At 37.0% G+C, this 13,100-nt stretch overlaps 1 protein-coding gene across 3 annotated transcripts in view; it reads left to right on the forward strand.

The window, feature by feature from the left end:
• Nucleotides 1–13,100, forward strand: part of IFT81 (intraflagellar transport 81) — a 65,826-nt gene that overhangs the window by 13,324 nt on the left and 39,402 nt on the right. For all 3 annotated transcript variants that reach the window (XM_016149656.2, XM_016149657.2, XM_016149659.2), the window contains 3 exons: nucleotides 1,719–1,882; nucleotides 3,216–3,311; nucleotides 4,934–5,080. In XM_016149656.2, coding sequence (XP_016005142.2) covers nucleotides 1,719–1,882; nucleotides 3,216–3,311; nucleotides 4,934–5,080 — 407 coding nt within the window. The remainder of the gene's footprint in view (nucleotides 1–1,718; nucleotides 1,883–3,215; nucleotides 3,312–4,933; nucleotides 5,081–13,100) is intronic.

Raw genomic sequence — 13,100 nt, forward strand, 5'->3', positions numbered from 1 at the left:
AGGATTTCAAAAGGTAATTTTTTAAAAAAATGCATAGAAACATAAGACTACTTTTCTAGGTCTAAGTTAAAATTTTTGGGAGAAGAATTTAAAATGTGACGGAAACTCTGTTATCTAACGGCTTTATTGAAATAAAATGGACAAATGATAAACTGCACATACTTAAAGTATACACTCGATAAGTTTTGACATATGTATACACTGGCGAAACCATCAATCTAATCAGGATAACAAATTCATCACCCCCAAAACGTTTCCTGTGCCTCTTTGTAATGTCTCACACCTGCACTGCTCTGCCCTCTGCTCATCCCCAGCAACTAATCTACAGTGCTGTCACTATAGATTAGTCTGTGTTTTCCAGAATTAGAAACTTTTTTTTTTAATAGAGAAGATAATATTTAAGAATTTAAAATCTTTTCTCAGGAGCATTTGAGATCTTGCTCCCCAGCATGTCGTCAGTTTAGCTCAAATTCATAAAAATTCTCTAGAAAAACCCCACGATATTAAATCTTTTTAAATATTTTAGACTTTGATTCCTTGCAAGGCTGATTACATGCAGTATGTTTAAGAGCTCGAAGATGGAAATACTAGTCATCTAATAGCTAAGGAAGCCAGGATGTAGATTTAATCAGAAACCACATAGGAATGACTGCCTAATTATACTGTGATTCATTAAACACTTTCTCTTCCCTCTCTTTCCCCAGTCCCTAAAAAAAGGGGGGAAATTGTAGGGATGAATGGAAAACTTGTGAATTTGCCATTAATAAATTTTTGCATGTTAATATATGGTTAGCACAACAGAACTAAAAATAATTTTAAGGCTTTGGGCCAGGTTTATTATGCAATCTTTGTACATAGATTACTTAAACCGGAAATCCAGTGTTTTAAAAAGTCAAGCCAGAATTTGTAAATGTGTAATGGAAAGATCTGAAATAAACTTTTAAAAGCTCTCTAGGCTGGGAATTTAAAACAAAACCATTATTCACTGAAAATCTGTGTGTGTGTATATTTGTGCACTCTGCCAAAATAAGAAAACTATTAAATCTTAAAAATATAATTTAAGTTGCCACTTAAGTATAAACTAATACTTTATAAAATCAAAACTACCAAACATGGAAAACTGAAAACTTTTATGAAAGGAGATAATTTCTCTTTTTCTGATTTTAACGTGTACCTTTAGAGATGTCTTCATTAAAGCTGACAAAGTATAACATATTACCATTTATAAAGTATTAAAATAGAAATATAAATTGCCTCAGAACTATTGCAAAAGAAAAAGAGTAAATGACCACTTGTTAAAGAAAGAACCTGGGTTAGATTTGTGTTGTCATCTGGTTTGTGGATTTCTTACTTAGAAGGCAAAATGTGACCCAAAATATATCTGGCTCTGCAAATGTTATTTTAGCATATTGTGGAGTATAAATGAAGTAAGTGGTAATTTGGAAAGATCATAATATTACTTTTCCTATAATTATTTAAACATTTCCTCCTTGTAAATTGTCTTTTTTTATTCTCATTCTAATTAACATAAAAAGACTTCAATGGCTAACCTTTTATGGTACTATATTTGATATTATACAGATATGATATTATACAGATAGATATACTAGGTATTTTGACAGATATGCCCTACTATCCAGGTCTTGTATTTTAAAGTGTACAGTATATCACTACACCAATTCTCTTGGGCTCAATATTCATTTATTTTATTTTTAAAGGTTTAATGAAGAGACTAGAGGAGGAGATAAAGTTTAATTCATATATGGTAACTGAAAAATTTCCTAAAGAATTAGAGAACAAGAAAAAAGAACTTCATTTTTTACAAAAAGTGGTTTCAGAGCCTGCTATGGGCCATTCTGATCTTCTCGAACTTGAATCTAAAGTAAGTGACAGTCATCTTCTTTTTATAGCTCCGAATTCTATCTCGTCCCCAGTCCTGTGAAAATCATGTCTGCTGTTTTCTGTGCTGTCCTGTTCTTGACTCTTAAGTTAACCTGTGTTGAGTTGGTGCTCTTATGAGGAGTTGCTCTTTATGAGAAATTATAGCATATAAAGACGTTACTTAATATGAGCGATGTTCTAAAAACCTAGTCAAGAAATAAAAAGACTGATCAAGAAACTCAGTGACTTGAAGATAGATAAAAGTGCATATGATTGACTCATAGGTTTGTGTGTTCATACTACATAATTGATTCATAATATCATGTATTCATAATAATTATATAGCAGTTTTAAAATATTTAAACATTATTTATTTTCTTCCAAGAATAATATGGCAATTTTATATTTAAAGCTAACATATCTATTGGCCTTTTATGCCAGCTTTGGAATGTCTAAACCTTCTTGTAATGCTCATTGAAACCTGGTATTACATTATAACATTTTTCTTCCCTGGAAATAAAACACTAATCAGATGAATATTTTTTTAAAATAGCAATTAAATATCATGAAAATTGATTAAACAGTCTTGACTTGCTAATCCTTTAATGTGCTTAATAGGCATTATAATTAAATACATAATTCTGACCTCTGCCATCTTTTAGCTTACTTATAGAAATTAGATGTCCAAGTCGGATTGGCTCAAATTTAATTTCATAGAATTAACAGGAGAACTCTAGTCTTTTCAAAAGATAGATATACTGAAAGCCATGTTAATTTTTTTTTTTTTATTTGTTGAGGGGCGGTGTGGTTCTTGGCCTCAGTAAGCATTACTTTATTACATTGGGAAAGGTTTAGATTAATGAGAAGGATAAGTGACAGCTATGCTAGAGTCACAGATCATTAGAACAGGGTTTGCAAATATCATCCATGTCAGCCCAGGGAATGTGAGGCTGGCTTTGGTTTATCACTTACAATGCCTTGAAAGTCACAACCCATGTGAGGGGACAACTTCAGACTTTTAGGAATTGTCTTTTTGATGATAGTGCACAGCTATTTTACATGGAATACTTTAGGATATTTAGACATGGATGGTTAAATCCATGGAAGCAATTAAACTATGTAAAAAATATATATGATGAACCATGAAATGTTAATTATTTCTAAAAGTGATTATAATAACCCACTCCTAATGGTAATGGACCTGTTCCTCCCATCAGTCAGGTCACTGATAAGAACAGTAAATCCAAAGCTTAGTTTGGCCAGATGTCCCTCACTTTGCATAATTATAAGGAGAGTTTTAACCTTTTCTTATTATTATTTTCATGTTGTTTTAGATAAATGAAATAAACGCACAGGTCAATCAGCTAATCGAAAAGAAAATGATGAGAAATGAGCCAATTGAGGGCAAACTCTCACTGTATAGGCAGCAGGTAAGACCATTCTTTTGGTGCGTTATTTAGTTCTGAACATCTTCATAAACACCACAGGCTGTGTTATCTACAGTGTTAAAGTGAGAAGGAAGGAAAGAATAAATGTTCTGTCATTGCTAATCTCCAGATTAAAACGAGGAATTTGTGGAAAAGCCACAAAAGACGCACGTTCAAGTTTGAAACGCAATACACCTGATAACGTTTACTTTCCTTAGTGTCTGCCAACAGTGGTGATAAGAGCTGTTGGTGTTTATATCTGTGAGTGTGAGATTTGATTGTTTAAATGAAAGTTTACCTTTGAGTGTTATAATCAGGATATTTATAATTTTTAATAAATTAAAGGCAATATACTGTTTCAAGTTTCAACTTAGTTCGCAAGTATAGAATTAATTAAATTTTAGTGCTAAAGCATTTATCATTTTACCCACAACTCTTAGATTTGTGAGGGTGTGTATGTTGTTACGTATTTCTAGACAGAAGATTCAAATGAAAGCCATGGGTTATCTGAAAAGAACCCAGGCAGGGGGAGTTTAGTGTGAAGAGCATTCTATAGCCTCAGAAAATACTGAGCCACATAACAAAGCATTTTTCAAGTATGTTAGAATTTGTAAAAACCTTTTTATAATGGGAAATTTCAACCATCTACAAAGATAGAGGAAGCAGTTCAGTAAATCTTCACGAGTTCCAAAGCTATGGCCATCATGGCCGTTCTTATTTCATCTATACCCACAGCCCCAACCGGATGATTTTGACTTCGTATCATTTCATCTATAAATGTTTCGGAATCTGTCTCTAAAAAAATAAAGGCTTTAAAAACAACAACAACAACATACTACATGTGAAATTTTAATCGTTTCTTAATATCGGCAAGTATCCAGTCAGTGTTCAGATTTCCTTGATTGTCTCTTTTTATTTTTAAGTTGATTTGTTTTAATTAGGATCCATACAGAATTCATACACTGCATTGGGTTGATATGTGTAAGTCTCTTTAATCTATAGCTTCTCTTTTTCATATTCATTTATTTAAGAACTTATTTACTGCAATGTATCTTATAGCATTTTCCACTGTTTTTACTTTACTGATTGTGACTCTATGGTGTCCTTTTAACGTGTTCTATTTCCTGTATTTCCTGTATATTAGAACTAGATGCTTGAACAGATTCTAGTTTGATATTTTTTGGCTAGAATACTTTCTGGGTGATATTATAATACTTTGATTTGGTGGTAAAAATATCTGGTTGTCTCTTTTAAGGTGATGTTAGCAGCCATTGATTGTTATTGCCTGTCTGTTAATTTCATTGGGAATTGTACAACGTTGACACTGTGATTCCTTTTTTGTGTATTAGCTGGGCTTTGTCTATAAAGACTGACATGTCCGATATTGGCAGAGCTTTGGTCTTCCAAAGTGCGTTTGAGTTGACGTTTAATACACATTGCACGCTCCTACTAAATATATAACTGGTGATGAGAATGCGTAGTAGGGTGAGAAGGATGGGTCAGGAGAAGCCAATGTAATATTGAAAATTTTGCTTGGTAAAAATCTAAAAATATAGATAATTTCCCAAGATAATAGAACGTTGGTCATATGTTTTATTTTATATTCATATTTAATGCTCGATTAGGCCTCCATCATTTCTCGTAAAAAAGAAGCGAAAGCGGAGGAGCTGCAGGAAGCCAAGGAGAAGTTAGCCAGCCTCGAGAGAGAGGCGTCGGTGAAGACGAACCAGACCCGCGAACTCGACGGCGCCGAAGTCCTGAAGGGCGACGAGGTAAGCCGAGGGGTCCCGCGGGACGAGGATATGGGTGTGGATTTTATCGGAAACCATGAATGTTTTTGCCTTTTTTATTTCGAATGTCAATAATAGGAAGTTAATTTGATTTTATGAAACTCGTTTATTTAAAACAAAACCTTGCAGTGATTTTGAGATATTCTTGATGTGTAATGACAGAGATCTTAGTAATTTTATGAGCTAACATTCCAGATTTTCACTTTAAGTAGATTTATACTGGATTTATTTATTATAAGTATTAAGTTATAAAAGTAAAACAAAATGAGTAGCAACAGATAAGACAAAAAATCATATTTGTCAATAAATGTAATTCCATAAAGGGCTGAGAAAAATTATCACCACGTTACTTCGTCAATAACGTATATTTGACCAGTTGCACTGATACCCTTAAAATGACTTCATTGTAGATGCTTACAAAATTTAAAAACAGGTATCTTTAAAAAGTTATATCGTATGTACAGCTGCAACTTACTGGAGTATGTTAACCAATGTCACCATAAAAAAATAATTAATTAATTTAAAAGTTATGTTGCGCCTCTGTGTACTTAAAATTTTTAGCAGTGCTTAAACAGCTGGTATTTCATTTATCCTTTTGTCAGACTCATGAGATTAGTAGGACAAGTAATACTGTTGTTATAGATGGCTAAACTTAAGCACCAAAAATATAATTCCCCGTCTCCTTTTCATAAAGTTAGCTCAAGAAAGAATGAACAAATAAAGCAAAATATCTTGTCTTCAGCTCAGTGCTTCTTTTTAGTAAATTAAGTGATAGATCACATTTTAATTCCTAAACATTGCCCGTATTTCGCCTCTCACAGCTTCTTTTTTTTAAAGCTACCAGGCCTCAGCAAAGGCTGCTTTGAAAAGCTGCTCATGTCCAGACCTCATTTCGGCTTTGAAAAGTTACTGGGCTCACACTGTTACAAGTTGACAGTGAGCCTTCAGTGTGCCAAGCGCTTGTCTCTGTGGTGCTCTTGATCATGGCCTCCCGTGTACCTTTTAGCTCGTTGGGGAAGCGGTGGGTTTCCGAAGTCAGCACTTGATTGAAACATTCCTCTGCTTTTAACATCCACTTCCAGATCACTTTAAGACATGACAGTATTTTAAATGATACCTGGAAGTCAACAGCCTGTGCTGTCTAGGGATAAAAGAATTAATTATGCAGCAATTTCACTTCATGAGAGAACATGTTACCTCCTAGCATTTTTATCTTTTCTTAAGAAAATGCTGCCCAATTGACAGGAAACACTAATCGCTGTGGCCACATTTGGCACTAGTGTACTTATAATTCAGCATTAGGTATTCCCTTCATGCAAGTTCCAAGGAAAGGAACCTAGTGGCAAGCTATTAGCCTTTATTTTTGACTAAATATGGTGAATAGGAGAAATATTTGATGACAAAAGAGGCATTTTTTTTTTTTTAAGGAAAAAAAGATAGCTTCGGAAATGATAAGGTCAACTTAATTTTTAAACAATGGTCAGAAACTAGAACAAATCAAGTTAAACCATTTGGCAGTTACCTAAAAGAACAGAAGGTATTGGGGAACATTAAGCATAATTTTATAAAGAACAAATCTTGGGAGACCAATTTTATTTTCTACTTTGGTAAAGCTATAGGCCATATGGACAAAAGGGAGGAAGTTATACTTACAATTACATAACATAGCTGGACTTTACTGAGGTTTCATTTGATACCACATGATAATCACCAAATAAATCATGTTCTTCGCCACCCATCTGTTAATGCAGTTGGCGAGAGGGTATCAATGAGTAGTAGCATGATGTTCGGAAAGAATCTGATACCAGAGTCACAAATAGGAGGATGTGGTGGGGCGGGGGGTGGAGCAGCATTTATTGAGTACTTTTATATAAGGCTCTGTGCTAGGTGCTTTGTAAACACACTTCATTTCTTGGTAGAGATGCTATTGTTATTTCCGTTTTATGATTGAGTGAAGTTCAGGGAGGTTATAGATCCACACAGCGGACAAGTGGCCAGGCTGGGAGCCGGGCATCTTTCATAGGTGCCTCTTAACCTTAAGCAAATCACTTCTCCATCTGTAACATGGGGGCAAATCGCTCTCTGTTGTCATTAGTGGACGTCAAAGCTTCTGAGAAGCTCAGGGGCTCCGTCAACGTATCGCACCTGACACCTGAAGGCAACCGTGCCTGCGAGCCACACGTCACGGCGTGTGTGACAGGCGGGGTGGTGGGAACCCGAAGGGCCTGGGCTCTGGAACCCGGTCGCCCAGGTGCAAGTTCTGGCAGCTCCTTAACCTCTTTGTACTCAGCTACGAAACGTGCCCATTACTAGTATATGCCACCTAGAATTATTATCGTGCAGATAAATGAGTTAATGCATATAAAATGCTAGAATAGCACCAAGCACACACTAGGTGCTCAATAAGCGTTAGCTCTTAATATTTTTATATTTTTGTCATTCATGTGAATGAAGAATTTGAAAGCTAGGAATATAGTTTACAGCTTAAGATTGAGATTGGTATTTCCTAGATTGGGGAGCAATTCAACAGAAATAAATGTGAAATAGTTTCTGTTTAGGGAGAAATAATTTCCATAGCTTCGAGATGGGGTAAGGTAGCACCAATGAGAGTTATTTTAGGTGTCGTTCGCTGAGCGGTTACTGCGTGCTCAGTCTCGAACAGTTTAAAAACACGTCCTCGGAGACGGTCGCAGGACAGTGTGAACACCCCTAATGCTGCAGAACTGTACACTTACAAATGGCTAAAGTGGTTTTATCGTTTGTATATGTAACCACAACAAAACACGCATACAAGATACTGTAATTCATCCTCTCAAAAGCCTATGAGGTGAACATTACCTCCATTCTAAAACTGAGGAAACAGGCTTAGGGAACCTGAAGCGACCTGCCCCAGGTCGCACAGTGAGTGGCAGAGTGAGGACCTGAACCCGGCTCCGAGCGCCTCTGCAGCCGAGCCCCGAAGGGAGCTCCGCGCTCTGCGCCACGGCTCCGTGTGACGAGTCCCTTTCAAGATTCCTGTGACTCAGCAGGACCGCGTTGCTGAGTGTCCTTAACCGAAAATGCCAGCTTACTCGGAACTGTCCGATGGTCGTCCGTCTGCCTGTCAGCCTTCATTCCTCCATTATCCACATGGAGTTGTTTGTTTAATCTCTTCCTGGAAAAATTTAAGAATAGGACTGTGTTCATAAGGAAAAGTGTAACAAATACCATACATATAATGATTTCTCTTCTTTTATTTACTTCTTAGAGGTCAGCGAGCGGTTTTTAAAATTTTGTGTTAAAGCATGCATTTTTAAAAATTTTTATTTTATTAGTTTCAAGCATATAGTGCATTGGGTAGACCTTTGTATAGTTTATAAAACAATCCCCCTAATCACTCTTCCTCTCCTCTGGCTCTCCACGTAGCCATTACATATGCCGTGCTCCCCATCCCCGTGACCATCTATCAACTGCTAGTTTGTACTTCTTTAAGCCTTCACCCCTTTGTCCTAGCCCCCCAAACTCCCTCCCCTTTGTCTGTCACCACATTGTCCTCTATGTTTGTGAGTCTGTTTTTGATTAGTTTGTTCTTTTTGTTCCTTAGATTCCACATGTAAGTGAAATCATATGGTATTTGTCTTTGACTTATTTCACTCAGCATAATAACCTCTAGGTCCATCCATGTCATTGCAAATGGTAGAATTTCATTTTTTTTAATGGCTGAGTAATATTCCATTGTATATGAACTATAACTTCTTTATCCAATCGTCTGTCGATGGGCATTTAGGTTGCTTCCACATCTTGGCTATTGTAAATTATGCTGCCATAGATATTGGGGTGCATAGATCTTTATGAATTATTGTTTTGGTTTTCTTTGGATAAATACCCAGAAGTGCAATTGCTGCATCAAAAGGTATATCCATTTTTAATTTTTTTGAGAAAACTCCAGGCTCTTTTCCATAGCGGCTGTACCAATTTGCTGTTGCACCAATAGTGTATGAGGTTTCCCTTTTCTCCAAATCCTCGCCAACATTTGTAGTTCTTTGATTTATTGATGATGGCCATTCTGACAGGTGATATCTCATTGTGATTTTAATTTGCATTTCTCTGATAATTAGGGACCTTGAACATCTTTTCATATGTCTTTTGGCCATCTGTATGTCTTCTTTGGAGAAGTATCTGTTCAGGTCATTGCCCATTTTTGAATTGGATTGTTTGTTGTGTGTGTGTGTGTGTGTGTGTGTGAGAGAGAGAGAGAGAGAGAGAGAGAGAGAGAGTTCTTTATATATTTTGGATATTAACCTCTTATCAGATGCATCATTAGTGATATCTTCTCCCAATTAGTCCGTCTTTTTGTTTTGTTGATGGTTTCCTTTACTGTACAAAAACTTTTTAGTTTGATGTAGTCCCATTTGTTTATTTTTTCTTTTGTTTCTCTTGCCTAGGGTGATATATCTGAAAAGAAATCCTGTTAGCAGTATCAGAGAGTTTACTGCCTATGTTTTCTTTCAGAAATGTTATGGTTTTGAGTCTTACATTTAAGTCTTTAATCCATTTTGAGTCTATTCTTGTACACGGTTTAAGAAGGTGGTCCAGTTTCTTTCTTTTCTTTTCTTTTTTTTCCCACATGTATCTGTTCAATTTTTCCAACACCGTTTATTGAAGAGACTGTCTTTACCCCAATGTACATTCTTGCCTCCTTTGTCATATACTAAGTGAGCGTACAGGCGTAGATTTATTTTTGGGCTCTCCATTCTGTTCCGTTGATCCATATATCCTTTTTTATGCCAGTACCATGCTATTTTGATTACTGTAGAGCTGTAGTATAGTTCGATATTAAGTAGTGTGATACCTCCAACTTTGTCCTTCTTTCTTAAGATTGCTGTGGCTTTTTGGGGTCTTTTATGGTTCCATATAAATTTTAGGATTCTTTGTTCTAGCCCTCTGATAAATGCCATTGGTATTTCGATAGGGATTGCATAAAGCATGCATTTTGATGCCTCCTACTGCCATGGAAGTTAATATTCTCCATGTTACATTTGTCCAAGAATTTGAGCTTTTCTGATTGCAGAACAAGTGCTATAGGCATTTGTTCTTTGTACACTTTTCATTAGTATTCCCTTGATCTTTCTTATTAATTAAAGACGAAGTGTCTAAAAAGGCTTCTCTTTTTCATTATGCTTTGGTTCTTAGTTTACCATTTTGTTTTCATTATGCCTTGGTTAAGGCAATACACAGGAATAAGCACAGGAACGTGTTTATCTCTTATTCTGCCAGACTTCTGACAGAGGAATTTCTTGAACAGCTGAACTCACCTTCTCAGTGATGGAGAGTGTTCTTGCCAGTCTGATCTGTCTTGATTTATTTCTCTTCACACCAGTATGGTAGGTGATAAAAATGTTGTTTAGAGACCACAATCTCTTAACATAACTAAAAATTGATAATAATGCATATCTGACTATTTTTATATCTATATTGGATTTCAGTATATAATAAATATAAATCTGGTTAAAATGATATTCTCAAAGAATTTTGATACCTGTATTTCTGAGAGAAGGCACCCAAAAAACACTACAGAGCCTTTGATCCTGACCTGTTTATTAGTCTTATCAGTAATTTAAATTAATAATAATAATTGTTAATATGCAATTACAGTGTGCCAGACACCATACTGGGCTTATTATATACATTATCTTATTTGTTTTAGTAAATGATTCTATGAGATAGATATGATTATTCCTAATTTTTATAGATAAGGAAACTGAGGCACTCAGAGGATTTATGCTAACTTACCCACAATTATACTGCTAGTAAATAGTAGAGCCATGATTTGAATTGAGATAGTCGAGCTCCAGAACCCTTAATAATTTTCATAAGACAGGAAACTAGAAGGAATCATCAGCCTGAGACATGATAAAATTATGACTCAAAATTGTCTTGGTAGATAAGAGCATCGTGCTTAAACAAACAAAAATGCCATTAATGGGATTCTAAGTATAATGTCATAAAATCCAGGTTTTGTCTGCTAGCTCAACATGTTGCTCATTAGTAATGCAGCTTTAAAAAACAATATTATACTCCATCCATAAAAACGTAATGCCCCATTTATGGTGAAGTTATACCTGGAATATTATTTTACATTTTTGGCTTCATGTTTTAAGAGGCACACAGTGAAGCCAGAGGCCAGGTGAGGGGGATCGAAACAGATGAAGAGTCTGGAAACTTTCATAAAAAGAACTGATTAACTGAGAACAACAACAACAAAAAAGCGAAAGAAAGACATAACAGAAATATCAAAAGGATACGGAAAGGATGGTGTGCAGAAAAGAATTAACAGTAGCAGGCCTGAAACTGCTGTTCTTAGAGAGCTTCCTTGCAAGGTTGGCCCTTGGCTGGCATCTTGGGAACTTGGATTCCCACCACTCCCTGATAAGAATGGCTCTCTGTGCCTAAACTGCGTGTACAAGGAGTGTGGCTTCTGCCCATTGCCTGCTTTCCTTCTGGGCGTTTGGAGTGTTGGTGTGAGCCAGGCAGAGAGTCTCCAAGGAGCTCCCCTGATTGGCAACATTTCGCAGATATTAGGACACCTCGTCGCTGGGGGAGCAGACGGGGAGCCCTGGGAGGCTTGTCCCTGGTTTCCTCCGGGCTTCTCCCCGTGTGCCTTTGTGCCTGTGCTGCTTTGCTTTGTACCTGTTCACTGGTATCCAGCGTAGGCAAGAGTGCGGCCGCGTGCTGAGTCCGTGAGTCCCGATAGCAAATCAGTGCGCGTGTGGATGGTCTTGGGGCCCCCGATACACACGAAGCAGTAGTATCTCGTTTGTTTGGCAGAAAGCAGAATCAGGGCAAATGGATACTGCTTAGTAAGAAACATTTGAGTGACAATCAGGAAAAATTCCTACCGCTGAAGCTTTTTCCTCAGGGATGAAGCAGGATGCTTCGGTGGGGCGCCCTGCCATTTAAAACATTCGAACAGAAGCTAGATGAGGGACATTTTAGAGACGACGTGTGCATTGAGTAGAGGAAAAGATTGGACTGGATCAGTGCTTTGCGGTTTTTCATCTTCAAAAATCGTATCATACGAATAATACCTGAGTGCATTCTCATGGTAAAAATATCAAACAATACACAGAAAACAAAAGTCCCCTTGGCCATCCCTTACCCCTAGTCCCAGTCCCTCGGTCGCTGTCCCAAAGAGAAACCACTGCTACCAGGCTTGTATTCCTTTTAGTCCTCTCTCTGGAGATAAATACAGATACAGGTAATATCGTGTTATGGGTTTTTAAAAATATGAGTGGTATTATACAGTGCGTGATGTGCAACTTGCTTTAAATAACACGTCTTGGAGATTGTTCCCTGTCAGTAAACGGAGGCCGTTCTGTAGAGGGTGAGCGCGTGGGCCCTGGAGCCAGAACCCCTGGGCGCAGGCTGCCGCTCTGTGCCACCAGGGATGTCTAACCTGAGCGCGGCCCCAGGCCCCTCTGCACCTCAGGTTCCTTGTCTGTCAAGGGGGGTAATGACAGTGCTCCCCCTTTGTGGTGGTTGGGAGAGCTAAATGAGTTAGTGCAGATAAGCAATATACAGCAAGCAGCGCCTGGCTTGTAGGCAATGAATGCTGTCCACAGCTAGAATAGTAACACGTACTTCTTTTCAGTTAACTGCTACGTTACATTCCACGGGATGGAAGTACCAAATTTATTCCAACTAAAAGTGTCCAAGAGTGTCTGTTTCCTGTTACCTAGAACTCTTCACCAGCACTTGATCTTCAATCTTTTTCTTTCCTTTCTTTTCTCTTTTTATTTTTTTTTACCAAAATCCATCTTTTAATAATATACACTAATATACACTAATCCCCAATCTTTTAACTTTTTTCCATTCTGACAATATTCCGTTTTAATTTTCATTTTTCTTGGTTAGGATTGAGATCGAGCGTCTGTCCACATACATGTTTGCTCGTTTATATTTTTTCTGTCACTCGTTTATTGTCTTCCTCCACTTTTCTTCTAATGGAGTGAATGTTTTTTCC

Source organism: Rousettus aegyptiacus, unplaced genomic scaffold (assembly GCF_014176215.1).
Source record: "Rousettus aegyptiacus isolate mRouAeg1 unplaced genomic scaffold, mRouAeg1.p scaffold_m13_p_5, whole genome shotgun sequence".
Lineage (NCBI taxonomy): Eukaryota > Metazoa > Chordata > Mammalia > Chiroptera > Pteropodidae > Rousettus > Rousettus aegyptiacus.